Source organism: Stigmatopora argus, chromosome 6, assembly GCF_051989625.1.
Source record: "Stigmatopora argus isolate UIUO_Sarg chromosome 6, RoL_Sarg_1.0, whole genome shotgun sequence".
NCBI classification, from domain to species: domain Eukaryota; kingdom Metazoa; phylum Chordata; class Actinopteri; order Syngnathiformes; family Syngnathidae; genus Stigmatopora; species Stigmatopora argus.
In genome coordinates, this window is record NC_135392.1 from 59,090 (window position 1) to 86,066 (window position 26,977).

The window sequence follows — 26,977 nt, forward strand, 5'->3', positions numbered from 1 at the left end:
GGGTAGGCGCACGGCGAAATGCCATCATTTTAGAGCCACGTGTCCAGGTTGGCGAGCAAAGAGGACTTTTATTGAAAAGATTTGACAATAATTTAGCAAAGGGCGGCGGCAGCGTGGGCGACAAAACAATACGATAGGACTGAGCCAAGGCAAAGAAGAGGCCAGGGCATTTGGGGCTTTAGTCGGAGGGATTCTGAATGACGATCATGAAGTAGTCCTTGTCTGCGCACAGGAGGGGAAAGAAAAAAGAATTAGACTAGGCGGGAAAGGAGTTGGGCGAGCGGCAACCTACCCGGCGCGATCATGATCTCGTTCTTCTTGGAGCGCAGTCGCAGGAAGGTCAGGTCGTTGAGGGGGTCGATGTCTCGGATGGTGCTGCGAGCCTTCATCACCAGCTGGTGGATCAGGCCGGCGTAGTGCACCGTGCTGGCGTTGTCCAACGTCGAGCGGATGGGGATTCCTGACACGCGGGAGGGAGGAATGAATGAAATGGACCTAAAAGGTGGCTGGGAAACTTTCCTTCCTTCATCCATCCATGGCGAATAGGGTGCAGCGAGTACATAGAGAAGGCTACCTTTTGCCAGCCGGGCCGAACAAAAAAGGAACTTTGCTTTGACTCACCATCAGAGTTGACGATGATGAGGCCTTGGACTCCCTTTTGGCCCAAAATCCTCTTCAGTGTTTCTTCCACTTCAGCCTAAACAACAGTAGCAGCATATGGAGAAAGATCAGTACCCGCAGGCAGGCAGGGGAGGGAAGGAGAGAGGCAGGGAGGCAACCCACCCCCTTCCTTCTACGTCTCGTTTAGACACAGTTCACTGCGTCGCGATGTGCATTTGGCAAACTAGCTAGCGGGATGGGGATGGACTCTCTCGCGAGTGAGAGAAGGGTTCGTGTCGAGCCAAGTCAAAATAAAGAGCAGCCCGGACGTCATTCTACTTCGGACGAGAACCGCTAGAATAGTCTGGTAGTAGAAAGTTGGTCTCGCTCGGACGGAATGGACGCGGCCGATGGTGCTTGTTACAAACCCAACGCTAATTCACCGTTAGCTAGCGAGCTAGCTAGCAAGACAACGCCCAAGCAGCGACAAAACAAAACAAACCGTTACTCGCGTGACAATAAATGACCGACCTTAGGTGTGATCGTGAAGTCAACGCACAACTAGAAAAAAAAAGACGCAGCATCAAATGGCGGCTTCATCGTTACTTACCATTTGGAGGGCTCCGAGTCAAAGATAGAAGCCAAATCGAAGGAAGAGACAGTTTGGAAGCAGGAGCCGACTTCCGGCTTGGATTTCTTCTTCGGCGCGGCGTCTTTTCTTCTTCCTCGCTCGCCGCCCCCGAGAGGCCGGGAGTGTTCTGTGCGCGTCAGGAGCCGCGACGTCCGAACGTAAGGCAACGAGGACGTACGTCACGTCGTTGGGTCCGACGTTTTAAAGGGACTTTGTGATCCCATATTAGCAATCTTTGACCACTCGCCACTTGGCCTTGAGTGCCTTCCGACTGACCGGTGACCGGGAACCAAAAGGGTCAAAGGGTGGGCCGGCCAGGCCATTTCAAAGAGGCGCTCCCGATAACCGTTCTTTCAAGCACGCAGCTTAGTGAGAGTTCAACTTTTTATTCCCACGTCAGCATCACAAAGACAAAAGGTTAGGTAAAAAGTCATTGGGTACAAAAGCGCATAACCGTGACACGAGTCAGAGTAAGGAGGCCGAGGCCATTGCCGCCGCCGCTGCCTCACAGTCCGGCGTCGTTGTACGTGGGCGTGGCCACTTTATGGATGCTCTGTGCATTCTCCTCCAGCAGAGGGCGCCACTTGACCTCGCCGGTCAGGAGCAAGTCTTCGCCGTCCAGGCAGTCGATGAACTGCATCTGAAAACGAGCGGCGGGCAGGTACAAAGCCGACTCGGTCACTTTCAAATAGTCAAGACGGCGGACGGGGGAGTGCTTTTGGGCGTCTCACCTGCTTGCGCACGTACTCCACCATGAGCTCCAGCTGGGCCGGCTCTTCGCACTGACAATTGAAGAGGTTTCTCCACAGGGCGGCGGCCAGGACGCCGTCGGCGCACAGGATGCCCTGCGCGGAGGCCAAATTCAAGGGACGTGGGAGAAAAGGGCGCGCCGGAGCTTAGCCGGGCCGGGGGTGCCGGACCTCGTCGTATCCGAACAGCGCCGCGTAGAAGGTCTCGGTCATGGCCTTCAGGGCTTCTTTGCGATGGACGGCGTCGATCTGCCGGAAAGCGGTGGGGTGAGTCGGGTCGGCGGCAAGGGTCCGGGCCGCGGCGTTTCCGCCACTCACCCCCATGATCTTGCTGCGCTGCTCCACGTCCTCCCACATGGAGTGCACGATGTAGCGGCACATGTACTTGCCCGCTCGACCCTCCTGACGCATCCTCACCAGGCACATCCTTAAACACACACAGGCCATCCAAATATTCTCAACGTGAGCCGGTTCAGAAAAAAAGAAGAAGACATTTTTGTGTCGCTGGCAAATGTACGGGAGTGACCTTCATTTAATACAGTACAACATTTAGGGATAGGCTAAACCACATGTGTCAAAGTGGCGGCCCGGGGGCCAAATCTGGCCCGCCGCATCATTTTGTGTGGCCCGGGAAAGTAAATCAACTTTCTGTTTTAGGATCAAATTCAAATGAAGAGTATAGATGTATATGACATTTCCTGATTTTCCCCCTTTTAAATCAATCATTGTCATTTTTAATCCATTTTTTCTGTGTTTTTAGTTCAAAAATCATTTTGTAAAATCTAAAAATATATATAAAAAAGCTCAAATAAACATTGTTTTAGATCTATGAAAACTGAATATTCAGGGCTTTTAATCCAGTTCTTTTATAATAAAAAAAATCTAAATATTATATCTAAAATGGTCTGGCCCACATGAAATCGAGTTGACGTCAACGCGGCCCGCGGACCAACCCGAGTCTGACACCCTTGGGCTAAACAGTGGTACTGTTGAGCCCTAAATTGGGTGGGGCGCCAAAGTAGTGCTTTACCACCACCGCTAAGCTCGACTTTCTGAGGCATGTCGCTTGTCAAGTTTTAAGGAAGGACTTGGTGCCCCAAAGCTGGCGGAACCCGTTCGCCTGCTTGCTGAAGCGCTTGTGTTGTGTTTGCGCGTCTCACCACACGTGCAACTGCGCCACCAGGAACCAGGAGTTGAGCGTGTCGGGCAGCGAGCAGCCTGAAAGCAAAAAGGGGGGGGGGGGGTTAGGGGGAATCGGGCCCAGCCGCAAAGCGACCCTCCCCGACGAGAAGCACGCACGGTCGAAGAAGTCGTCGTAGTTGATCCTTTCCACGCAGCAGGTGTACATGCGCAACGCGGCGATCTTGATTTTCTGCGTGCGCGGCAAAAAAAACAAGAGCTTGACTGGCAAAGGACGAGCCACGCATCACGCACGCTCGCCTCGTTAGCCGCGCGCTCACCCATTTGTTGTACTTGAGGGGTCCGGTGAAGCCCATGGCCTCGATCAGCTTGGTAAAGCCGCCCACTTCCTCCTCCGCGGGCGCCGGCGTCTCCTTAGCGCCGCGCGCCTGCAAACACGCCAAACCCTGCCCGTTTACAAGGCGGACGGGGGCTCGGGTTCCCCTCGGGCGGACGCTGGACGATTCACCTGCGCACTCAGGTGCAGCGTGCGCCTCGCCCACGCGGTCGTCAAGCGGGAAGTGGCGGGCTCGCCGAGGGAGGAGACCTGTTGGGAAAGATGATGCCATTTCTCCCATGAATGCCACGCGAGGCATCCTCCACCCCCCAAAATGCATGATCTCTGCCTGGATGTCAGGGTGCGATCGGCACGCTTGAGGTCCAGATTTACAGGCGGATGGATCACGATATTGTTTTGGTTTGGAGTTAGCTCGTGGAAAAAGAACATGGGCTACACGTTTTAACTTCCGCTTACATGTAAGCACTTGGGTTACTTTATATTCCGTAGGAATCGCTTCAAGGTATTCTATTCGAGTCGGGACTTGGCTTTACTGTGACCCCGTTTGCAAAATGACCCGTCATTTACGCCAATGAGTAGGCTGCCGACAGGACAGGTTGTCCGCTAGATATGACAAAACTGTGGACCTCCGTCAAGTGTTGTTAAATGCGCGGACCCAACGAAGAGGGTGCCGCGTCTTTGACTTGCGTAGCCGAGCTAGGCTAGCTAGGCTAGCTAGGCTAACGCTAGGCTAACCTTGTGGCGCAGGATGAGGTCGCTCCCGCCGGTTGTGAGCCTTCCTCTGGCGGCGGCGAAGGCGGCGAATTGTAGCGGCCGCCGGGCCACTAGCCGCGCGGCGGCCCACATGACCTGCCGGCCGGGCCGAGACGAGCGAGCGGAAACTTGGCTTTCGCCGCCGCCGAAGGCTGAGTTGACTGTTGCCGGCTAGTGGGCAAACAGGCTAGCTTGTGCAATGTCAGGAGGAGACGGGAGTCCCGCGCGCACTTTTTTTTTTTTCTCCCGACCGGAAACAAAGAGTTCCGTCCGCACGCTTCAGCGGCGAGAGGCACTCGGTCCGGGTCTGGCTCGGCTGCTGGGACGAGGACTTTTGATGGGCCGCATTTGTTTTGCCGGCAAAGTTCGGCCCTCGTGTTTCAAGTGGGCTGGCTGGAGTTATGTCATGCGATTTGAGGAAGATCTCGCGTCATTTGACGTTGACAGTGTCTGAATTTCCCCACGCGGAAGTATTTCTTCCTTTTCCTCCGACTCACGCGCACAGCGAATTTGAAAGAAGAAAGCTGGGGCAAAATGCCTAAGGGGAAAGTGAACAAAGCTGCTCGTGCTCTCTTTCCACTTTCCACTTTCCACTTGCGCTTTTGAATTGGAGGAGGAAGTTGTTATGGAAAGTTTGGCCTGACGTCACTTTAAGGAATTTCCCCCAGCGGGAAGTTGGCTGCTATCCTGCCAAAATAAAACCGGGCACCTCTTCGAGCGCTCACGTCACGTCACATCTGGGGGTTTATTTAAGCTTTTACAGGGTGGCGCCGCTGAATAATTACACATGGTTGTATATTGATATCGATTGAAGAAGGAAATCGATCAAAACAAATACAGACTGGAATAGCCCTTTTTTGTTCAGTCTCGCAGCAAACTGAGGCGTTTGCGCTTTTATTGTGTAATGGCTCGGGAATTTGTTGACTGATTTACGGGAAAATCGCGCCTGTGGCGTCATCGTCGTGCCGACCGCTGATTGGCGCAGAGGTGCGAGGGCATGTGCGAGAAGAGAGCAAAAAGACCGTCCGACTTTCACGCACGTACTCAAGCAAAACAACAAGTGGGCTTCTATTCTTCTTTGTCAGCAACTCTCGCCGATCACCGAGCTTCACTTTTTTTTTCTTTCCCCGGGGAAGCAAAAATATGTCAACTTTCCGCAGCTCCACGAAGCTTTTGGCCTTCGTCCTGGTGGCGCTTTTGGCCACTTTCTGCTCACGGGTCTCCTCCGAGTCGGTAAGTGACCGCTGGCCGTCGCCAAAGGGTCGTTCGCTCGAGGGTCGCTCGCCAAAACCTTGGTCGCCCTAACCGTCCGTCGTCTTCGAGTCGGTAAGCGGCAAATCGCGTTCGTCCGTCTCAACTCGCGACACCTTTTTGGCGCGTCTTCGTCCTCTGCGACTCGTGCGAGAAACTTTATCTCAGCGGGACCCCCCCCTCCCCTCCCCTCCCCTCCCCTCGGCTAGCTGCTAGCATGGTAAGCCTTTGACGGAAACTAGCTAACTAACTAACCAATCTATCTATCTACCTACCTACCTACCTGAACACAACTGGCACACTTGGGCGTCGTCGCGTCGAGCGATGTGCGTTCAAGTCCACTTGGCCTGCGGCGCTTTGGCATTTATTGAAGAAGGAGCCCCCGAGGGGGGCTCCGCCAGCGGGCCACCTCCGATCCCGCTGTGCCGTTGACGAAGATAGACGTCCAATCGTCAGGCCTTCTTTTTTCATCCCAGACGTGGACACTCAAACCGACCCAAGAGGACGAGGGGCGGCGAAAGAACGCTCGCCCCCCACCCTTCCTCTTCAAACGGATCGGACATCTAGCGCCGTCGGTAACGGCCGGTCGCCCGTCCATTTCGAGTCAAGTCAGCGTACGGTGTGCGAAATGGCACTCTGTGTTTGTGGAGGAATTTTCCACTTCTGCCAGTGTCACTTTGCGTTAGAGAAGGAGAAGGAAAGAGCCGGAGCTGGAGCCAGAGTCCTAGTCCTAGTCCTAGTCTCGGTGGCCGCCCGTGCCTTTCCCTCGGCGTTTGGGGTTCGGACTTTCCTCGCGCTTGGCGAGCGGGACAGCCGGAATAGCCAGCTTTGCGCGCCGGAGAGACTCAAAAGAGCGAGGCCCAGACGCACGCCAAGAAAGAACCGAGCCAAGCCGTGGGCTAGATGTGGCTTTCTTGCCGTTGGCTCCTTTTTTGGCGGTGGGCGTGACCGCTCTTTCTTGTTGTTTCCCAAGGAATGTGACCTCCGTTGACCTTGAAGGGGGGAGATTTGCACACTTGGGAGAGTCTCAATGGAGCCGGAACCCTTTCCCGAGGGGCCGAGCCTGCAAACGGACAATGGGCAAAAAGTGCATTTTAGTATCGGCATACGGAGGAGCCTAGCCTAGTATCGGCCAAACGCCGCCGTCCAATGGCTAGTTCGGTCTCGTTTGGCCTCCCTCGCTGGCGTTGAATGGCCATTCCGGCGTCGTGTCGTCTTTTGATAGTTTGCATCATTCTCGCCGCGCCGACCGGTAACGGCCCCGAGGGCGACTCGTGCGGGCCAGCGAGCGCGCGCGCGCTAACGTTTGTCGCCCGCCGTGCCGGCAGGTGCGCGAGACGGAGACGTGGATCCCGCCGGAGAGCGCGCACGACGCGGCCTCGACCAACCAGTCGTCGGGGGACTTTGGCTTCGTCGCGGACGACTACTACGATGATGAAGATTACCTCTACGAAGACGACGTATTGTCGGGCTCGGGTCGGTGCGCCGTTTTGCGGCGACGCTAAAAATTGGAGGCGCCACCTCAACGTTTTCCCTTTTTTGGCCGGCAGGGACGGAACCCTCGTCTCCCGCTCGGGGTCCCGACACGGACAATAAAATCCCGGAGCGAGCCGGACCGACTCGGCCCGCCACGGACGATTGGCACGAGGCGCCCATCGACGACAACGAAATCCGGCCTCCGCCGTCTCGCGCGGGCGGCGAGCCCCCGTCCAACGTGCTGATGTCGCACGCGGGGCGCGAGAACGGCCGTGCCGGATCCGAGGTTCTTGCAGGTGACAACTGCGCGTTTGTGTTTTGCTCCACGCACGCGTGGGCGGGTATGGCTCCTGAGATTATTATTTTTTTTAATCCGCTCCCCCCCCCCCTTGAACCTGCAGCACTCATCTGTGGAGGCGGCGTAGGCCTGACCTTGGCCATTCTGCTGGTTGTGCTGCTGCTTCACCGCATGAAGAAGAAGGACGAAGGGAGTTACGAGCTGGGCAAGAAGCCCATCTACACGAAGGCCCCCAGCGCCGAGATCTACGCCTAGCCCTCCCCCTAGCCCTCCCCCCCTCTTTGGCCCCCCTTATTTATTCTCTACACGTAAACTAAGCTAACGTTAGCGGCGCGAGGCCGATTTGAATATAGATTTTATTTTTGTATTGTCGAGGCGGCGTCTTCCGTTCGCAAAGCGGGTTGGGTTTTTTTGTTTTGTTTTTCTTCCCCGTCGAGGAATGGTGGCAATGAAAATGGACTCTAATCTCCTTACACGCAACGCAAACACGCGACGTGCATTTTGCCGGCGTGCAGGGAGTACAATTTGACCTTTGGCCCATGCTACAAGTTAGCACGCGAGCCCTAAGGTCGGGTTTAGTCGGCCGGACGGTGCCGGCGATCGGGGCGGGGCTTAAAAGTAGCTATAAAGTGGAAGCTTGGCACCTTTTTCGTGGCTTTGGTCTCGACGCGTTGTAGACCAGTTCCGACGGAATCCCTTTCCTCTCACCACACTTTGCCGGTTTGTGACGAGCCTGGCGACGCACTACTTTTTTTTGCGTTTGTAGACTCGTGTGAACTGGCGGCACACTCGGACGGGTCGACCAAATATTTCCAATTCCTGGGAAAAAAAGAGTCACGATTGCCATTTTTGTTTCGTTTTTTGAACTCTTACAAATTGGACCTCCCACTACGAGCCATTTGTTTTAAACTCGCTGCTCAAGGTCAGAGGTCTTTGTCTATTGTGGAAATCAATTGTGCACAAATTACAATCTATACTACTTCCAATAAATATGCCGTTTTTGACATGATTCTGTCCATTTTCTATATGGATGAAAATGTCTTTTTTTCTGGGTGAGGTGACCCGAACTAGCCTTTTCCCCTTTATTTTTTTTTACCATTGCGTAAATGGCTGTCACTGCTCGGGTTGCCAGATGTGACAGATCAATCGATCACAGGGTAAAACCCGCCAAGTTCAAGTAAAAACAGGTCAAAGGAACGCTCAACCTGTATTTTGACGTGACCTGGAAATAAAGCAACAGTGGGCGATTTGTTTTCAATAAATGGGAAGAATTTTGGATATCTTCATGAAACGGGCAGACATGGGCAAACTACGGCCCACGGGCCATATACGGCCCGTTAGGCTTTTTAATCCAGCCCGCCGACGTTGTCCAAATGATAGTAAAAATCAATGACCTCATTCATTTCCCTTTGCCCTGCAATATCCTCGTTTCGCCGATAGATGGCGCACTAGTCTAGACCTTTGTTGGAATGTAACTTGGAGAACAACAACAACACAGTTCCCACTGAAATGTGAGTTTCTCTACTGTTAAAAATAGCAACTTGCACATGTATGCACAGCAGCAGTACAGTAGCTTAATGAACGTGCCGCTCATCACTCAATTTAAAGACTGCTTTCTTTCGTTGAATAATAATAATAATCGGACATAGGCCCTGTCGTCATCATCAACAACAAAAGTCTACCTGCCATCACACCCAGAAACTACGTATGACGAAATTGGTAGTGCTTCTCCATAAGGTGCGTTTACTCGGCAAAAGACCTAAATAAGTGATAGTTACGGACTTGTAATTTGGCATTGTGCTGTTATGGATACAGGTATGCACTTACCTCTCACTGTCTTTCACTTACCTTACTTCAGTCAGCTAGTAGGAGGCAGATCACCACCCAAACAAAACATCTTTTCATATTACCTCAGAAGGGAATGTGTGCGTATTGTGTTACCGCAAATTTAGAGTTCTGATGGATGTGGGGGGGAAAAACTGTCCTTAAGCCTATTTGTCCATACTTTGTGGGACCTATAGCGTCTGGCAGAGGGCAGCAGCTGGAACAGATTGTGACCAGGGTGGTATGGGTCCCCTATGATGTTCCTGGCTCTGCTGAGGTAACGAGTTCTTAATGTCGAAAGTACATTTGAAAAGAATTTTTCACCTTCAATTGTGTCTTCTTTTCTTACATTTCAATCCCCAGGTTTGATCAATGACATTGCATGTCAAATTGCTCCTGGCCAACGTCACGTCTTTTTGGGGTGGGTGGGGATTGTTTGACCGTGGGGCACATGAGAAAGATGCAGTTCCCAGCTCCAGGCGATGTGAGGCGCTAAAATGTTTGATATGCTTAGATCAAGGAAGAGGCTCCACGAAAAAAAAAGAGTTGAACTTGGGGGTGGGTGAAGGCTCAAGGGCTTCAAAGTAAAAGGGCTTCTTGAACAAGCGGCAAACTTTGTCAAAAGAAGCTCAAGTAGAAGGCGTACCGTGCATTTTTCTGCCACTTGGCGTCTTGGAATAGTAAGGAAATCAAGCGGATCCTAGCGGCCACACCTTGACTCGACAGCTAAGGAACACGTCCAGCCGGCCGGCCGGGTCTTCTTTTGGGTCCACGGTGAGAATGCAAGGGCACATTTGCTGTGATCAAATGTTCCCTCAAAATGTTCATGTGTCTGGGCATACAGACAATCTCGGTGAACACACAGAGGACCAGTGTGATAAATACTCGCTCGCTATGGGCACACAGCAATATCAAAGCAGCCACAAGTAAGGCGCATGCATATCTACTACACATAAATGATCTAGTCAGAATAAAATGTCATGATTCAGAACTATGGATAAAACATCTTAAGAAATGACAACTTTTATCTTACCTTATTTCCTTCTCACTTGTCATTCTCGTTCAAAATGACTTTTCTGCTGAATGTGCCACTTGAGGTAGTCCAGGTTCACTTTTTGTCCATATTTTGTCCATGGGAAAACTTGCTTACAACTTTAGCTTCGCTGCATGTTTTGGAGAGGATAAATTTTTTTTTTATTTGATTGATTTAATAAGGTACAGTTAGTTTAGACAGTTCTCACCCAAATTCACCACTTCTTCTTCTATAGGCACATACTCCGGCAGCCATTCCATCTGAAAAGAATCAAGTTTCTTTATTACTTTGGCTCTTTTTCGCCTTGACAAAGGCTTGGCAGCAGCTCCACCAAACCGTTAGCTATATGCTAACCTGCAAATCAGAGGCACCTGCGCCTATCGCGGAACTGGCGCAGCCAATCAATCTCGTTAACATTTACTCGTGCCGCGGAAGTAAACACGTGACGTGAACCGCATCGTATGATTGGCTGGACGCGGTGTTGGTCATATCTTTAGCGTTTGTTGTCATTTGTCAGTGACAGGCTGTGACTCTGAGCCGCCTTGCAAAATAGCACAGAAAAAATGGTTACGTGTTTATTTTTTTACAATTCAGATTGGATTTTGTCTCGTGCGCTGCATGTGTTTGCTGTGCGCAGAGAACACGAGTAGCAGGCAGCTTAGAGGGAACATTAGCTGTGATCCTTCCACACTTTCATATTCCTCCGACTCCTTCGGGAAGGACAAAAAAAAGGAAAGGTCAAACATTTGAAAACAACTTTATTGGAGTAGGGGGGAAAAGCAGGAAGCCAGCCAGAAAGCAGAACTCATGTGTACATCATCTCGGCCATGTGCGACATCTTCTTGGGGATGTACAGGTAGAACTCCATGTAGCCCGCCAGGTCGTCCATGGTGACGTCATCCACGGAAGCCAGCGCCTGCGAGGAGCACGAACGCGGCGAGGCGGGAGCGCCGCAGCCAGAGGACGGGGCCCCGCCGCGCCGCTCGGGGACCGCCTGGCGCCGCGCCCCCGCCGCCGCGTCGCAGCGCTCCGACAAAAGTCCAAAGTGGCGGCCGCGGGCGCCGGCCCGGCCTTCCGGCTCTCCCCCGTCCGCGCCGAGGCCGCCATCCGGGGCCGGGGCCGGGGAGGCCGGCGCGGGACCGGGCTCCGAGTAGGTAAACTTCGGGGGGTGAAGGACGGGCGACTCGGAGCGCCGCCGCCGTGGAGTCCGGCCGGCTCCCCGCGCCGTTTTCCTCACGCAGCTGTCCCAAGACAAAGAAAAATAACAACGGCGGTCAAAGCTTTTTGGCGAGTTCTCTGAATGGGCTTTTGCAATCTCCCCGATTTTGATTCGATTCACTTTTATTCAACCCGATTGACCAAATGACCACCACGGTGACACCTGACCATGCTTTCCGGACACATTGCCGTCTCCACACACCTTTGAAAAGGTGCGGCTAAAACAAACGGCGGACGGAGCGGGGAGCGCCCGACCGCGACGGGCCCCTGGCATTCAGAACCTCCGTCCGGACGTCCCGCGGCAGAAAGCACGAGGTCTCGAGCAAAAACGGCCCGCCGTTTCCATTTGCCGCAAAACGCCACGTCGGCTCACCCGTGCCAGTTGTCTTTGGAAGTGCCGTGTTTGGACTTGGACGTGTCCCGCGCCGCCACCGCCGGAAGAGACTCGGACCCGCCTCCGGGCACCGTCAGCGCGCTGCCAAACAGGGTGCCAGGGTGAGCCGGCCGGGAGAGCGCTCCGTCGGGTCGGCGGGCGCCGCGCCGCGGTGGGCCCTTACCTGCCGGCGTCTACTCGCAGCTTCTTGAAGGCCGTCTGCAGCACTTCGTCCTCGTCGCGCTCGGGACCTTCGGCCACCATGCTGGAACGCCCCCCAGCTGAGAAACAAACATGTTACACCATCACGGCTTCTTATCGTCGAGGAGGAGGAGGAGGAGGAGGAGGAGGGGGGGGGTTGCTATGCTAGGTTTAAGCTAACAAAAGTGGTCGAGCGCTCTCGTGACAGACAGCATCTAAACGAAGGGCTGTTGCCACGAGGTTGTTTTTTGTTGTTGTTTTTTTAACAGGAGACGCAACTTCCAGCCACCCTAACAAGCGGAAGCCATTGCGGACTCGTCGTTTACGACGGGAACGCGCACACGCGTTTCTATCGTCGCCATCACCGCGGTGAACAAACAAAACCCGAGTTGGAGACGTGGGTTACAAAGGGTTAGTGAGCAAAACCACAAAAGGAATCACTTACGCTTCTTTACCAGCTCCACGCCGAGGCGTCCGGATCGGGAGCGCGCATAGAGTCGGCCGTCGACGGACGCGAGCGGCTAGCCGATAGCCGACGAGGCTATAGAGATCACGACGACGAGTCGGAGTGGAAAGCTCTTTCCTTCCTTCAAAAGGACAAATCTATTCGAGGAGCCACGCGTCGTTTCGGCGCGGCGAGCGCGTGCGTGCGTGCGTGCGTGCGTCGTCGATGTTTTAACGTAAGCGAGCGCGCAGGTTTACAGCTGCTGGCGTCGCTGACGTCAGGCGGACAAAAACAAGCCAGCGCGACGTCAGTCACCACGTGACTGCCAGTCTCTTCTTCGGGCGGCCGCGAGCGAGTGACCACTTCCACTAGCATGTGGCGCCCCCTCCACGTCGCATTCGGAATGAGGGATTGGGGAGGGAGCGAGCGAGCGAGCGAGCGCCTGCCTGATTGCAAATGTTCCAGTTTCGAGCTCGCGACGACGAAGAGAGTGCGCTACCCTCTCGGAGGGGGAAAAGCCACCCCCCTCTCCCCCAATCGTCACGTGACACCCCCTATTCAACGGGCACTAGGCAAACGTCACTCAGAAGGGCGCGCGGGCGTAACATCAGCCCTTTTGGAGTCGGCGTCTGGGTCGACCCAATCACACGGCGCCAACTGGACCTCGTCCCCGGACCGGCTGTTCTTCACCCAATGGGCGCAAAGCGCGGGGCGGGCGGAGTCCAGCGCCGCCGCTCTCGGCCAATAAAACGGCGAGTTTGCCGTGACGCGACCTGTCGAGAGGCGTCTTTCCTTCCTGTCTGCTGCCGCTTGGCTAACCGGCAAGTGGAAAGGAAAGGAGGCGAGGCGAAACGAAACGGGCTCTTTCTTACCTACCTCCCGTCGGTTTCAAATCTTTCCAGCGTCGTGTCCGAGAGGAGAAAATGTGGAGTGTAGGCGCCCTGCCGGCGGCCGGCGCGGCAGCTCTTTTGCTCGCGGCGCTGCTGGCGACCGGTGAGGCGCTCCGGGAAGGAGACTGCGAAGGTAAGTCGAGTCGTCAGCCGAGCCCCTGACTAGGCTAGCTTAGGCTAGCTTCAGACAGCCGCCGCCGACAGCCCACCTCATCTTCACAAACATTCCCCAAACGAACCACGTCCTCGTGGAAGTTGCGTTCGTTCGCGTTCCGAAAAGAATGTAGCGAACGCCATTGGATCCTCCGAGGAAGGAAGAGGAGTGGCTTTCTCTCTTTCGGCTTCCGTTCCGTTGGAAGGAAAGCTCCGAGTTGTCATCGCCGACTTTTGAGTCCAGTCGTTGGCGTGGAAACCGCTCGCTCCATCCGCTTGACCAATCGGACACGGGATGCGCGCACTTGGGCGTGTGTTTGGCAGCCTCGCCAAACTTCCCCACTACTTTTACAAGGCACCCAAAAAATTCCCAACTCCAAGCGCCTCAAAAAATCCCTAAAACCTTAACACCTTCATTGAGGATGGCATTGCAAATCACCCCTTGACTCTATGCCTTATAAAATAACATGGATGGTATTTTTGGGGTGAGTGCTACAAAAGTGCCGGCGTATCGGTCCACACGCTTCGGTTTACGCGGGCCCGATCTTCCCATCGGGTGCGCCGTTTTCAATTCGGCCAGAACAAATCCAAACAAGTCCAAGTGACTAAATGTGTAGAAAGAAAATGCTTCAAACGGAAACGCCGGCCGGCTGTCGCGTTGTCGAATAAAAGGATCGAGCGCGACCTTTTGAATTTGTTGCAGTGTGCGTGACCTTTTTGGGCAAGTTCTACGCGTCCCTTCTGGAGCGAAAAGCCGACATGAGCGCCGGTGCCGTGGAGAAAGCGCTCCTCAAGAGCTGCGCCGTGGCCAAGGGAAAAGAAAACCGCTTTGTGAGTCGGTCGGATGCTCGCTCGCCCGAGAGCTCGCCCATTTCTGACACCCGTGTGCCCGCCCGCAGTGCTACTACATCGGGGCCACCAGCGACGCCGCCACCAAGATAATCAACGAGGTGTCCAAGCCCCTCGCCTACCACGTCCCCGTCGACAAAATCTGCGAAAAGCTCAAGAAGAAGGACGGACAAATCTGCGAACTTCGATACGGTACCTTTCAATTGCCCGTCGACGGACGTCCGTTGGGTTTGGCCATAATGCCCCGAATGTTTGGTTTCCAAGCAAAGATGGCTGCCGGTCGAGAGGAAGGTTTTACCATTTTGTCCTCCTTTTTGCGCGCAGACAAGCAAGTGGACTTGAGCTCGGTGGACCTGAAGAAGCTCAAGGTGAAGGACCTGAAGAAGATTTTAGAAGAGTGGGGCGAGTCGTGCAAGGGCTGCGCCGAAAAGTCCGACTTCATCCGCAAGATCGGCGAGCTGATGCCCAAGTACGCCCCCGAGGCGGCCGGCGCGCGCACGGACCTGTGAGGCCTCGGCGGAGTTTCTTCCGCTGGCCCGCCCAGCCCGCCTGGGACTCTGGCCGAGGCCGCCGCCGCCGCCGACCGCGTGTCGGTTCCCGTTTCTCTTTAGTTTTCCGGCAAAGACAGCTTTTTGTTTTTGAAAGGGCCTTTGGTTTCCCGCCGGGCTCTGCAAAATGTTTTCCACAAGTACGTGTGTAAGTACGTTTGGTGAGTGGGGTGGGGTGCCAATAAAATGTCCAAAAGCAGCGACTCCTCCCTCGTGAGTCTAACCCAGTCGGGAGCGCCAGCACTTTAGCGTCACTGAAAATGGTTACATGCGAGCGTCACTGAAAATGGTTAAATGCCAGCCATGTTGTCCTTTGTTTCTTTTTTGAATAAAACCTATTTATACTGGACAAATATTTCCCCTTTTTGTATCCGGGAAAATGAGTACTTACCGAAACTTTGACGCATTTGTCTCGGCTGGAAGGACGTGCACCGGTGTTTCCGGTCGGGAGACTGCCGCCTGCGCCTTTGCGTTGGGTGGTGTTGTTGTGGTCGGGGTTTCGCCCCCAAAATGTCTCCTCTCCCATTTTCATTTTCTCTTTTTGGTCACACCGACTCTGGAAGTCCTTTCGAGTGGTGTTGAAATGCTTCAAAAAAGCATCCGTAGCTAGTCGTCAGGGTGGGGTGTCGTGTCGTGTGGCGTCGCCCGGCCAAAAGCGAACTCGACTTGGTGGCTGCCAAACGTCCGGGAGAGCGTTTCAGCGGTGATTTGTCGGCGTCGGTGGGACAAGGTAAGGGCTCCCGGGCTCACGGGCTGGCGCGGCGCGATGACGTAGGGACGCACAGCCTGCGCCGACTCCGCCCCCTCGCGAGCACATTCCTATTGTCCAAGATGGCGTCGTGGTCGTAGCCTGCCCGTCGCCGACGGACGGACATGTTTTCCTTTTCCAGCCGCTTTTGGCTTCTCCGACCAGGGCGCCGCGGGCCGGAAGTGCCGGCGCTTTAGCTTAGCCGAGGACTGCCGGAGCTCTCTCGCTCGCCTTTGTTCTCGTCGTCGTCGTCTTCTTCGTCCGGGGGCCGACATGAAGCGGCAGGCCGCCCGGGAGAGCTCCCCTCCTCCGTCGGCGCCGAGGACCGCCAAGCGCCTGCGGGAACGGGACCGGGACCGAGAGCGGGAGAGGGAGCGAGAGAGGGAGCGGGAGCGAGAAAGAGAGCGCGACCGGGCAAGGGAGAGCGTCCGCCGGGACGAGCTGGCGCTGGCGCCGGCGCCGCCACCACTGGCGCTGCTGCTGGCCGACGGTCGCGGACATCGGCGGAGGAGCCGCAGCCGGGAACGCGATCGGGAGCGGGAAAAGGCGGCGGCGGTGGCGGTGGCCGGCTTGCGGGCACCCGTGACCGTCGCCTCCGCCACCGCCGGCCTGCGAGCCCCGGCCAGGGACTACAAGACTTTGCTCATCAGCAACGTGGGCCCGCAGGTCCCCGACGACGACCTGGAGGACGCCCTGTTCCACGAGTTCAAGAGGTTCGGCGACGTGAGCGTCAAGCTGTCGCACACGCCGGAGCTGGGTCGCATCGCCTATGTCAACTTCCGGCACGCGGAGGACGCCAAGGAGGCGCGGCGCGCCAAGAGCACGTCGCGGCTGCTCCTGGCCGAGCGGCCCCTCAAGATCGAGCCGGTGTACGTGCGACGGCGGAGCGTGACGCCCCCGGACGTCAGCTACCTGGCCGCTGCCGCCGCCGCCCACTACACGCCCTACCGCCAGAGGTCGCTGTCGCCGCCCGCGGCCTCGCTCAGCCTGCGCGAGCTGCGCGCCCGCCAATACGCGCTGGAGAGCCTGAGCCGCGAACGCCTCCTGGACTTTTACGGCATGCTGGACGAGCGCGGGCGCCCCTACGGGCTGGCGCCCGCCCTGGCGCCGCCGGCTGCGCCGCCCGACGACCTCAAGCCTGAGGACGACCAGCGGGCCACCAGCAACCTCTTCATCGGCAACCTGGACGGCGGCGTGACGGAGGCCGAGCTCCGGCGGGGCTTCGAGAAGTACGGCGTCATCGAGGACGTGGTCATCAAGAGGCCGGCGCGGGGCCAGGGCGGCGCCTACGCCTTCGTCAAGTTCCAGAACCTGGACATGGCGCATCGGGCCAAGGTGGCCATGCAGGGCCGGCCGGTGGGCGGCCACCCCGTCAAGATCGGCTACGGCAAGGCCAACCCCACCACGCGGCTGTGGGTGGGCGGCCTGGGTCCCGCCAACTCGCTGGCCGCCCTGGCGCGCGAGTTCGACCGCTTCGGCAGCATCCGCAACATCGACTACGTCAAGGGCGACAGCTTCGCCTACGTGCAGTACGAGAGCCTGGATGCCGCGCAGGCGGCCTGCACGCAGATGAGGGGCTTTCACCTGGGTGGGGCCGAGCGCCGCCTGCGCGTGGACTTTGCCAAGGTGGAGGAGGCGGCCGGCCGGCCCTTCGCGCCGGTCCCGCCGCCGCCTTTGCCGTTGTCGTTGCCGCTGCTGCCGCCGCCCCATCACGAGGTGGCCGGTGAGGCTTACGGACGCCGGCGCGCCAGCCTAGAGCGCCGCGCCTCCCCTTCTTCTTTCGCGCCCAGCCCCCCGCGGGGCGGCCAGGACAGGAGGCCGGCGCCGGCGCCCGCCGAGGCCTTCGGGAGGAGGGCCCGCAGTCGCGAGCGCTGGCCCAAGGAACGCGAGGAGAGGCGGGCCCGCCGGGGACGCAGCCGCAGCCCGTCGGCCGAGCGGGAGAAGGGGCGGGGTCGGCCGCGCCCCTCGCCCGAGCCGAGCGTGCGGGCGCCCGACTCCACCACCGAGCCCCGGGACCACACCCCCGACGACGGAGAGGCCGAGTCGCCGCCCGGCCGCCGGCGCAAGTCGGCCGAGGGCCAGCGGCGCGGCCCCTCGCCGGCGCCGACCGCTCCGCCGGCCGCCTCGCTGTCGGAGTTCGCGGCGGCGGCGCTGTCCAAGTCTTGGCGCGGCGTCTTCGGGCTGAAGAACAGCAGCTTCCCGGCGCAGCTGCACCTGCTGGAGGGCGGCGCCCCTTTCTTCGGCGCCGTCATGCGGCGCAACGGCGAAGCGCTGAAGATCGCGCAGCGCCTGCGGATGGACCAGAGCCGCCTGGACGAGGTGGCGCGCCGGATCAAGGCGGGGCGACCCGACGCCTTCGCCGTGCTGCTGGCCCTGCAGGGGGCGGGGACGGGCCCCCGTCCGGGCGGTCCCGAGGGGGGGCCGCAGGTGCGCCTGCTGCGCCACCTGGTGGCCTACCTGCGCAACAAGGAGGCGGCCGGCGTGGTGAGCCTGCCGGGCGCCGTCTTGTACGCCTTCCCGCCCGGCGACTTCTCCCTGCGCTTCCTGCAGGCGGCCAAAAAGGCGTCGGCGCGCCTGGACGAGGAGCACATGGTGGTGGTGGTGGTCAACGACGGCAACTGACGTGGACACATGGACCTTTTCCAATGCTCTTTTTATGTCTTTTAACGCTCCTTGTCTGGTGGAAGAGAAAGGTGAACTTCTTTTTACAACCGACTCCCTCTTTTTTTTCCCAGCCAGCCTTTTTCCCCTCAAATACTTAGTTAGCGCAGCGACGGCTGCAACGTCGCAGGCGTCCGAGCCGTTCTCTTCCGAGCGGAATCCGTCCACCGCTCGTGGCACCACCCGTCCGTGGTGTGTATCCTTCCGGGACGCCGCCGACATCTTTGGGGGGGGGGGAAGGACCCCCAAGCCAACGGAGGAGTAGCGCCGGTGCAGCTCCCCCCTTTTCAGAGATCGTCAGCCCCGTTTTAGTTGTCCGCGGTAGCGAGCGAAAATAGCTTCCTGTAGTGTTGACATGTTATGCTGCGCTCCTTTGTTGTCGACTCCGGTCTTGGGGGAGGGGGGGGGGGGGTTTGTCGTCCAGTCTGTTTTCCACATCTCCGTCCACCAAGACACACCTGAACAAAATCATGGGGCTCTTTATCAAGCTGGTTGATCATTTGATTCGGGGTGTGCCGGGGGAAGGACAGATGCAAAGCCAACTGGTTAGCCCAGGATTGGCCAACTCCGGTCCTCGAGGGCCCCCGTCCGTCATTCTCTCTGTTTTCCGTGTCTCCCTCCAACAACACACCCGAATCCAATCATGGGGATCGGTATCAAGCGTGTGGACAGCTTGCTGATGAGTTGATCATTTGATGCAGGTGTGCTAGAGGACGGAGGGAGATGCGGGAAAACAGACCGGATGACGGGGGGCCCCCCTAAGACCGGAGTTGGTCACCCATGGGTAAGCGGAACCTCCAGGAGCGGAGTCGAGCACCCCCGCAGTGTGGCGCGGTGTGCTCAAAATGTAGTGTTGAAAGCAAGCGGCTTCCATTTGAGGGGTGCCGCCGCCGTCGATGTCAGTATTTCAGACGTTGAACGTTTAATTGGCGGTTTTGCCCTTGTCCGCCTTCCGTGGAGCGCCGCGCTCCGACGTCCTGCATTCCAAACTATTTTTTTGTCCTTCCTGGCGACAATAAGAATTTTCTCGGGGCTGTTTTGTAAGGTCGGCCGTTTTTCGCTCCTTCAGATGGGCTAAGGTCGCTCGCTCGGAAACGGCCGCCGTCGCCCCTTTCTCCCAACGGGTCCGATGGGCCAGGTGGCCATTTCAAGAGTTTTTCCAAAAAATCCAAATTCAAAGGAATAAAAGAGCCTTTCCACTTTGTGCTGGTTTAATTTGAATACTACAAAATATTTATTCTTAGAATTCAGCCTTTTAAGAATGAAAGCATCACTTTTTGGTGGGCAGGGGGTTGTGCACCGTTTTTTTTACTATTACTACTTAAATATCTTGAAATAAATCTATTTTAAATGACAGAGAGAATCGTTCTTATTAAAATGGAAGGTACAACCAGAGGCGAGTAAGCATCTGAGTTCCACTGGTTTGCTGATGGCACCCGGCGAAAAGCCGTCCGTCGCCCCGATGGTCCGGGTCCAGCACCCCCGGTGGCCACCAGAGAGCGGCGCTGTTTCCTCCGAGGGCCATCCGATCTGAGGTGAATTGAGTCAATGAGCTGCCAATGTCATTGATTGACAAGACCGACCGGAGGGAGGGAGGGAGCAGCCGTTAAAGGCCAGCGACTCCCAAGCGGGCCACCAGGTTTTAAAAAAAAACAACTAACAGCTTAGCTTCTCTTCTTTCGTAGAAAACCTTTTTACTCTCTTATCACCATGCAGACAATCTCGATGAGCACACAGAGGACCAGTGTGTGAGCAACATCATAAATAGTCGCTATGGGCACACACCAGTATCAAGCTGTCATGTCTACTACCCATAAATGATATGGTCAGAATAAAATGTCATGATTAATATCTATGAATAAAACATATTGACAGATGCCACTAGACTAGAGTATGCACAAATCTGACTTGAATGTTCTTACCTTATTTCCTACTCACTTGTCATTGTCGTTCAAATGACTTTTGTGCCGAATGTGCGTGCCACTTGAGGTAGTCCAGGTCCCGTTGAGTCCACCGTTTTCCATGGCAAAACTCGCTTACAACTTTGACTTGGCTGCATGCTTTGCAGACGAGAACTTTCTCCCCCAAATTCATCTCTTGTTCTTCTCTTTGCTGATACTCCGACAGACATTCCATCTGAAAAGAACCGCATTTCGAAGTTAAATAAAAAAAAAACGCTTTGGCTGGTTTCGCCATGATTAAGGCTTGGCAGCCATATGCTAAGTTGCCCATCAGACGCACCTGCGCATAACATGCCGTGGAAGTAAACACACGTGACGTGTAACCGCGTCATATCATTGGCCGGACGCAGTCTTGGTCAGATCCCGAGCCGTAATTAGAGTTTGTTGTCGTTTGTCAGTGACAGGCGGCCACTCTCCGAGTTGCGTTGCAAAATGGCACCCCAAAAAATTGCAATGTTTTTTTTTTACAATTTGGGGTGCGCAATATCTTAGATTGTGCAATATTTTAGAATGACTTTGGCCAGACGTGACTTTTTAAATGACTGGGAAACACACACTTTGGGGAGTAGCACCACCAATTTCGTTATACACAGCTGTTGTATAATGACAATAAAGGCTTTTGATTGATTGATTGATTTGATTTTGTGCCCTGAATCCGTTTGCTGTGCACACACGCAGCTTAGAGGGAACGGTGCTCACCAGTCTCATTTGTCCACGTTCCCTCCGTCGTACGTCGGATCATCGTGCGGCCTTCTCGTCGTCGCTTCGCTCGACGCCCGCCACTCTTCCACGTCCAACCGGATACCAGTGCTCGCCGACAGCCGAGATTCATTCGCCGACGGGCCGTCCGTCTGCCCGTGACAAAGTCGTCGGCGGCGGAAGGCCCGTCGTCTCCATTGCCGGCCATCTCGGACGTGGCCAGCGCCGGGGGTGGGAAACGACGGTGGAAAGGAGGAGGGGAGTTGGCGCCCGGTAGCAAAAATACTTTTATTCTTGATTTCTCGTGGAAAGCAAACATAGCCGGCGAGCGTCATTATAGCAAAAGTCGTCCGGAGAAAAAGGACAAAACGGCCGGAGATCACGCCGATGCCGTCTTTTTCCGCGATAAGGCCACCGCACCGCCCCCCCCCCGAACATACACACGGGCACTCCAAACGTTGACGGCTTGGCACGTGGAAGCAAACACAAACGGCAGTTCGTCCGTGGGACGGACGGCCACGCCGTTACCAAGATAACCCGAGCACCTGGACTACGTTTTGCTTCGAGGAGGGGCGTCCAAACTTGCGTCCCCGAGGGCCGCCTGGCAAAAAGCTCAGGGTGCATCTGTACTTAAAAGGCCACCGTAGTGCGCCGTACGTGGTGGTATTCTACGGCACCAATGTCCGTGGGATAGATGGCTTGAAACACCAGCAAATGGAACGCCACGGCGTGGGAATTGGGTGAAAAAAAGATGGCCTTGTTACGTGGACTAGGACTAGGACATGGATTTGATGGGGACGATTGTCAACGGCAGCGATTAGCGATTGGGTTCGCAAGCCACAAAAAAGGTATAATGAGAATGGCCAAAAAAAAAACACACAAACACACTCACACCCTATATATCTCTACACACGCTACCGAAGCAAATTGTCAAAAATGGCAATCGAGATGGCTATGGACTCTTGGCTTATAGAAATATGGATGTGTGTGAAATGGGACACATTTTCCTCCGTTGACCACCCTTGGGGACACCAGCTCGTTTGGACAACCCCGGCTGGGAAAAAAATGGCGGGTGGAAAAAAGCCAAAGGCGGCCGGCGGAAGGTCCGTCGGCCGGCCTTTGGCTTTTTTCGCTTAGGGCGGCACGTAAGGCGGCGGAGAGCGGTAGGGGGTCGTGTTCTTGGTGGGGCGGGAGCCTTTGCCGTCCTGGGGCGTGGCGAAGGGCGGCGGGGGCTGGTAGGGCGGCGCGTTGGGGTCCTCGTCCCGGAGGGCCGGCGCCGCCGCCGCCTCGGCGTACCCGGGCGGCGGCGGCAGCGGCGGCTTCTCCTCCGGCAGGACCAGGGGGGCGCCGGAGGGGGGGGCCGTCTTGGAGCCGGCCAGCTCGTCGGCGAAGATGATGGGCACGCCCTTCTTGATGAAGGTGGCCCGCTCCTCCGGGCTCAGACGGCCCTCCCGCTTCTTGCGGTAGCAGATCATGGCCGCCGCGCCGGCCAGCAGCAGGACGGCCGCCACCGCCGCCGCCGGCACCACCGTGTGCAGGTAGACCTCGTCGGCGCCGCGCCGGCCGACGCCCGGGGCCGGCGAGGGCGCGGGCGGTGGGGCCGGCGCCTCCCTCTCGCCCGGCGGGATGAAGGAGAAGGCGCGGCAGGCGGCCCGGCCCCGGGCCCCCACGCCCAGCGGCCGGAACTCGGGCGCCAGGGCCCGGCGGAGGCCGGGCGCCGGCCGGCCGTCGGCGTCCCCCAGCATGCGGCTGAGGGCGGCCGCCTCCTCGTGGGGGCAGGGCCAGTGCGGCAGGCTGCCGTTGGTCCACTCCAGCAGCACGGAACCGGCGCTGATGTTCCTCAGGCTGACGGCGCTGCTGTTGCGGTCGCCCAGGGCGGCCGCCAGCTTGCGCACCAGCAGGATCTTGCGCTGCACGTCGTCGGCCAGCCGCCGCGGGTCCCCCTCCAGCCGGGCGGCGAAGAGCACCGGGTTCTTGTCGTTGGCGGGCCAGCGCCGGACGCGCACCTCCACCGCGTCCACGGCGCTCAGCCCGCCCTTGTCGCTGGCCCGCACAAAGTACTCGTGCTTGCCGGCGTGCTGCGCGTCGGGCAGCCCGTAGAGCAGCTGGCTGGTGCTGCGGAAGAAGCGGAGGGTCAGCGGGTCAGCGGGCCAAAGCGCGCGCACCCCCACGCACGGGCACCACCATCCCCACTCTCGACCCCGACCGGCACCTGTTGAACTGGATCCAGGACGATTCTCCCACCACCTCCTTCAGGTTCTTCCTCAAGCTCAGCCGCAGCTTGTCGGTGGTTCCGTCCTCCTTGTCGAAGAAGGTGTCGGAGGGGATCTTCACCTCGAAGTAGGTCCCCACCAGGGCGTTCACGCGGTCGATGGGATTACGCAGGAGCGGTTTCTCGTTACGGGGATCCGGGGGGACGCCCGCCGAGGGCCCGGCCGGCTCGGGCCGGCGGGGGGGCGCCGTCGGCGTGCTCTTGGGCTTCTTCGGCTTTTTGCCGGGTTTCCGCGTGGTGGTGGGCGGCGTGGTCTCCGCGTAGGCGGGCCGCCCGGCGCTTGGCGTGGACTCCGAGTAGGCGGGCCGGCTCGCGCTGGGCGTGGCCTCCGCGTAGGCGGGCCGGGTGGGGCTGGGCGTCACCGAGAAGGCGCTCGCCGACGCCCCGGTGGGCGCGGGAGGATCCGGGACGGGCGTGCGGCCCGCCGACTCTCGGACGCGGACGGTGGGTCGGACGGGCGGCGGGACTGGGTCCCGGGCGGGCGGCGCCCGGCTCCGAGGGGGCTCGGCCACCCGCGGGGACGAGGGCGTCGGGACCACGCGGGGAGGCGGCTCGACCGCCGGGGACGGCGGGAGCGAGGTCAGGACCGGCGTGGGCGCGTTGTTCAACTGGCGCCTCGCGCGCTCGGCCACCCGGGGCTTCTTGTTGGCCACGTGCCAGCCCAGCACCGGGTAGCCCAGGCGGGCCGACATGGCGCCCTCCTTAGCCGAAGCCTGGACGCCGGCCAGGTCGGGCAGGGCGCCGGGCTCCAGCGAGCAGCCCAGTTTCCACGACAGCAGCGCGCCGTTCTCCACCACCTGCCGGGACGGACGGCGGGGGGTTAGCCAAATGGAACGGGAGCCAGGCGGCGCCGGCGACGCCCACCTTTTTGGCGTTCCCCGGGCCGGCCATGAAGGCGGACATGTCGAAGAGTCTGTCGTTGACCACAGGGAGGAGCGTCATGTGGCGGGGCTCCACCCCCGAGAAGCCGCTCATCTCGTCCAGCAGCGCCACCCTCTGGCGGGAGCTCATCTTGGTCAGGTCGGCGTCCAGGACGACCGTCAACAGCGTGACCGCCTCGTCGGGGCCGCACGTCCCCAAGGGCTCGGCTTCCCGGACCTCCACGCAAAAGGCGTTCCCCCGCCGCGGGGACGATCCCTCGGGGGCGCCCGCCCCGATGCAATGGACGCCTCGGTCCTCTTCCAGCGGGACGCCCTGCAGCGTCTCGCCGGGGGCGTCCCACGCCAGCCAGGATGGGAGGACGCCCTCTGCGGACATCTGAAAAGGCACGGAGGGAGCGATGGACCTTGTGATGACAATAAAGGCTTTTGATTTGATTTGGTCCCGGACGGACGCAGTTGCGCCAGCATACCCAACGTGGCGCTAAAACCACGCCGTGGCATTTGCCCGTTACTCGGCGCCGCCGCCTTTTAAAAATAAGGAGCGAGGAAAAGCCGCCCACCTCCGGCATGGCTTTGATCCGGAACAGTCGGCCCGTGGGCGCCCGGGCGTCGGGCGTGGGCGAGTCGCTCCGGGCGTCCCGGAGATCTCGCAGGAGGGCGGAGCTCATGGACGCCTCCAGCCCGCCGACGTCCCCGGGTTCCGAGCGGGCGGCGGCCGCGGCCAGCAGGACCAGCAGCCCCGCCCACGCTCCCGGCATCTTGTGGGCGCGGGGGAGGGGGGCTAAGGGCTCCTCTTCCGATTCAGCGGGACGTCATGGTGGGCCACCTGAAATAATGAGGCGTCAGAGAAAACAGGGGGGGGAAAGTATTTCAAAAAGCACATCCTAACATTGGGGGACATCCGTGTTGCTTTCGGAGCTTTGCTTCGGGAATTTGGGCTCATTTGGCTACCGGGAACGAGCGTCTTTTCTTTCCATCGTGCCCATCGATGGAGAGAGGCTGAAAGACACTTGATTTGAGCCTCGTGTGGATGCCGTGGTATCAGGGGGACTTGCAAGTTGGAGTACTGTTGCCACAAACTAAGACCTGGCGTGTCATTGGGGCAGAGGGAGGGACGGCGGCAGCTGCCAAAAGCGTGAAGCCCAGGGACAGCTGCAACGGTCAACCCGGGCCTCGTCGCCCTGGCAAACGCCCGTTTGCCCCGCCTAGCGTGCGCCTTCCATTCCATTCCATTCCGTAATGTCCAGGCCGCAGCCGGTTGGACTCGGCCGCATGAAATGTGTTGGTGGGAAGTCCGCCGTCGTGTTCCAAAGAGTTTCCTTCAACGGGCCCCGAAAACGAGCGACGTTCCGCCGATCGAGATCGGCACCCGGCGCGGCTATTTTTGGGACTCGGTCGCCACATCCGACCGATCTGGACGCGTTGTATCTGTGAACGGAGCGTTTCCGTCGTCAAGGAGCGGGACCTCAGTCCGGGCGGCCGCCCGCCCTTCCATTTACCGATCGGGGTCAACCGTCATGGAAGGAAGCGGTACGGGTGAGGCGTTTCTAGCGGAAAAAGGGTGACCCGGCGTCCCGTCACTCGCCGACGGACACGACGAGGTGTGTTGATGTCGACGTCATCGGCCGACGTCATCCCCACACCTGGGCGCGCGTGCTCGCCAGCCAGCAAGCGCGCACGTAGGGCCCCGCAGCCGGACAGAAATAACAGTGGCTGTTCAGAGAAGCTTCCCGTGAAACGCTGCCAACCTGCCGGGGAGAGCGCGCACGCGCACGACGGCTTTAGCGTTCCAGCGGTAGGACGCGCGCGCGCACGAACGCATTGCCACTAACCACCGTCAACGTCGTTGTTGCTGCCGGCGCCGCCGAGTGTTTTTCTTTTTCCTTTTTTTCCAGTTTTTTTTCTCCCCCCTCCTTCGAAACAATTCGGCTTTCGCGGTGGCTTTACCTCATGCGCGCAGGCGTTCGGTCAGTCAGTCAGTCGTCGTCGCCTTTGCCTCTCTCTCTCTCTCTCGCTTTCTCTCTTTTTCTCTTTCTGTGTTTCTGTCGTCCTGGTCTCCTGGCGTCTCGGCGTCCGGCGATCGACGGCACGATGGGAGCGATCCGTACAAGGGGCTGGAAAATAGAGGCAGCGAGCAGGCAAGGGAAGAAAAGACGGAAAAGGGGAAGGGCCAGCGCAGATAGCTCCGCCCACCCCTGCCTCTGCTCCTCCTCCTCCTCGTCCTCGTCCTCCACTCTTCGCTTCTTTGAGGCTTCCACGTCGTGATTTCCCTCAGCGTGGCGATGGCGTCGACGTCGACGTTCCGTCTTTGGTCGCCGTTGCGCTCCATCTATCGGCCTGAGAAAAAGCAAACGTCAGGCCAAAAAGAGGGCCAGGCCGGACCGGGCAGGGAACCTCCGCCACGGTCGCCACTCGCCATCGCGAGGGTCCAACAATATGGCGGGCCATTCAACAATAAACCAGCTTTGACATCAAAGTGACCAACAGAAAGGTTAACCATGAATGCTAACCCCATAGTCCCTCCCTCGGCAACGCTCTCGCACCGACGGATGCCTTTGTCACGTACCGGGCGGGCGCAATTGCGCCCAGACACTTGGCCGCGACGTAGACCCCGCCATTTCTATTCTCGTCCCTCGTCGTCACCGTGCCGACGGACGGCTTTATTTTTACAGTCGACCCCCGGGCCGGCGTCCTTAGTCAGTCGCCGGGCTAAAAATAGGAGGGGCCCGATGCGGGGAAGGGGGGCGTCCAATCGGGGCAGGTTTCCTTTTCTCCATCTAGAGCTCTGACCCGACGTGGCGAGGCGAGGCGGCTGGGCAATGGGGGGAAAGTTCACTTGGCCCGTTAACCCGTCTTTTGGCGTACGGCCGGACGGTCGCTAGGAAAGGACGGGACGATGTCGGTTGCTCGCCCGGCGACTTTTCAAAGCTCTCGTGGGTCAAGCCTCCGTTGAGCCCGATGCTAGACCGCCACCGATACCCGAGGG

At 58.1% G+C, this 26,977-nt stretch overlaps 7 protein-coding genes and 2 long non-coding RNA genes across 12 annotated transcripts; 4 read left to right on the forward strand and 5 right to left on the reverse strand.

Annotated features, from left to right (window-relative positions):
- Positions 1 to 48: 48 nt before the first annotated feature.
- dynlrb1 (dynein, light chain, roadblock-type 1) lies at positions 49 to 1,371 on the reverse strand. The gene is made up of 4 exons (XM_077603351.1): positions 1,211 to 1,371; positions 622 to 697; positions 293 to 460; positions 49 to 222 (listed from the first exon to the last, which is right to left on the reverse strand). The coding sequence occupies exons 1-4, from the start codon at positions 1,211 to 1,213 to the stop codon at positions 179 to 181; spliced, it is 291 nt and encodes a 96-aa protein (XP_077459477.1). The 5' UTR covers positions 1,214 to 1,371; the 3' UTR covers positions 49 to 178.
- A 230-nt stretch (positions 1,372 to 1,601) lies between these two features.
- Positions 1,602 to 4,827, reverse strand: uqcc1 (ubiquinol-cytochrome c reductase complex assembly factor 1). Its single transcript, XM_077603338.1, has 9 exons — positions 4,193 to 4,827; positions 3,629 to 3,706; positions 3,441 to 3,548; positions 3,280 to 3,352; positions 3,141 to 3,198; positions 2,299 to 2,407; positions 2,152 to 2,229; positions 1,963 to 2,076; positions 1,602 to 1,871 (listed from the first exon to the last, which is right to left on the reverse strand). The coding sequence occupies exons 1-9, from the start codon at positions 4,301 to 4,303 to the stop codon at positions 1,737 to 1,739; spliced, it is 864 nt and encodes a 287-aa protein (XP_077459464.1). The 5' UTR covers positions 4,304 to 4,827; the 3' UTR covers positions 1,602 to 1,736.
- Positions 4,272 to 8,244, forward strand: sdc4 (syndecan 4). Its single transcript, XM_077603348.1, has 4 exons — positions 4,272 to 5,443; positions 6,790 to 6,937; positions 7,012 to 7,233; positions 7,339 to 8,244. Exons 1-4 carry the CDS (start codon positions 5,354 to 5,356, stop codon positions 7,488 to 7,490), a joined length of 612 nt encoding a protein of 203 aa, XP_077459474.1. The 5' UTR covers positions 4,272 to 5,353; the 3' UTR covers positions 7,491 to 8,244.
- Positions 5,665 to 10,418, reverse strand: LOC144075905 (uncharacterized). Its single transcript, XR_013300660.1, has 3 exons — positions 10,301 to 10,418; positions 10,093 to 10,222; positions 5,665 to 6,524 (listed from the first exon to the last, which is right to left on the reverse strand). It is a non-coding gene; the product is annotated as an uncharacterized LOC144075905 (long non-coding RNA).
- LOC144075907 (uncharacterized) lies at positions 8,755 to 10,080 on the forward strand. The gene is made up of 2 exons (XR_013300662.1): positions 8,755 to 9,336; positions 9,423 to 10,080. It is a non-coding gene; the product is annotated as an uncharacterized LOC144075907 (long non-coding RNA).
- Positions 10,419 to 10,833: 415 nt separating the features above from the next.
- oser1 (oxidative stress responsive serine-rich 1) lies at positions 10,834 to 16,380 on the reverse strand. 3 transcript variants are annotated; one of them, XM_077603346.1, is made up of 6 exons: positions 15,161 to 16,380; positions 13,429 to 14,889; positions 13,202 to 13,344; positions 11,868 to 11,964; positions 11,684 to 11,785; positions 10,834 to 11,333 (listed from the first exon to the last, which is right to left on the reverse strand). In XM_077603346.1, exons 4-6 carry the CDS (start codon positions 11,945 to 11,947, stop codon positions 10,898 to 10,900), a joined length of 618 nt encoding a protein of 205 aa, XP_077459472.1. In that variant the 5' UTR covers positions 11,948 to 11,964; positions 13,202 to 13,344; positions 13,429 to 14,889; positions 15,161 to 16,380; the 3' UTR covers positions 10,834 to 10,897. The 3 variants fall into 3 exon arrangements, with proteins under 3 accessions (XP_077459472.1, XP_077459470.1, XP_077459471.1); XM_077603344.1 differs by having other exon boundaries at positions 12,330 to 13,344; positions 15,161 to 16,375; XM_077603345.1 differs by lacking the exons at positions 13,429 to 14,889; positions 15,161 to 16,380 and having other exon boundaries at positions 12,330 to 13,422.
- manf (mesencephalic astrocyte-derived neurotrophic factor) lies at positions 13,101 to 14,968 on the forward strand. The gene is made up of 4 exons (XM_077603350.1): positions 13,101 to 13,352; positions 14,076 to 14,203; positions 14,272 to 14,413; positions 14,546 to 14,968. The coding sequence occupies exons 1-4, from the start codon at positions 13,253 to 13,255 to the stop codon at positions 14,728 to 14,730; spliced, it is 555 nt and encodes a 184-aa protein (XP_077459476.1). The 5' UTR covers positions 13,101 to 13,252; the 3' UTR covers positions 14,731 to 14,968.
- rbm15b (RNA binding motif protein 15B) lies at positions 15,558 to 19,532 on the forward strand. Its single transcript, XM_077603332.1, has one exon. It carries the CDS (start codon positions 15,791 to 15,793, stop codon positions 18,137 to 18,139), a length of 2,349 nt encoding a protein of 782 aa, XP_077459458.1. The 5' UTR covers positions 15,558 to 15,790; the 3' UTR covers positions 18,140 to 19,532.
- Positions 19,533 to 21,107: 1,575 nt separating this feature from the next.
- On the reverse strand, positions 21,108 to 26,975 carry dag1 (dystroglycan 1). Of its 2 annotated transcripts, XM_077603327.1 has the most exons (6): positions 26,558 to 26,975; positions 25,939 to 26,328; positions 24,552 to 24,817; positions 23,975 to 24,367; positions 23,051 to 23,907; positions 21,108 to 22,953 (listed from the first exon to the last, which is right to left on the reverse strand). In XM_077603327.1, exons 3-6 carry the CDS (start codon positions 24,747 to 24,749, stop codon positions 21,972 to 21,974), a joined length of 2,430 nt encoding a protein of 809 aa, XP_077459453.1. In that variant the 5' UTR covers positions 24,750 to 24,817; positions 25,939 to 26,328; positions 26,558 to 26,975; the 3' UTR covers positions 21,108 to 21,971. The 2 variants fall into 2 exon arrangements, with proteins under 2 accessions (XP_077459453.1, XP_077459452.1); XM_077603326.1 differs by having other exon boundaries at positions 25,939 to 26,975.
- Between the last annotated feature and the right edge of the window lie 2 nt (positions 26,976 to 26,977).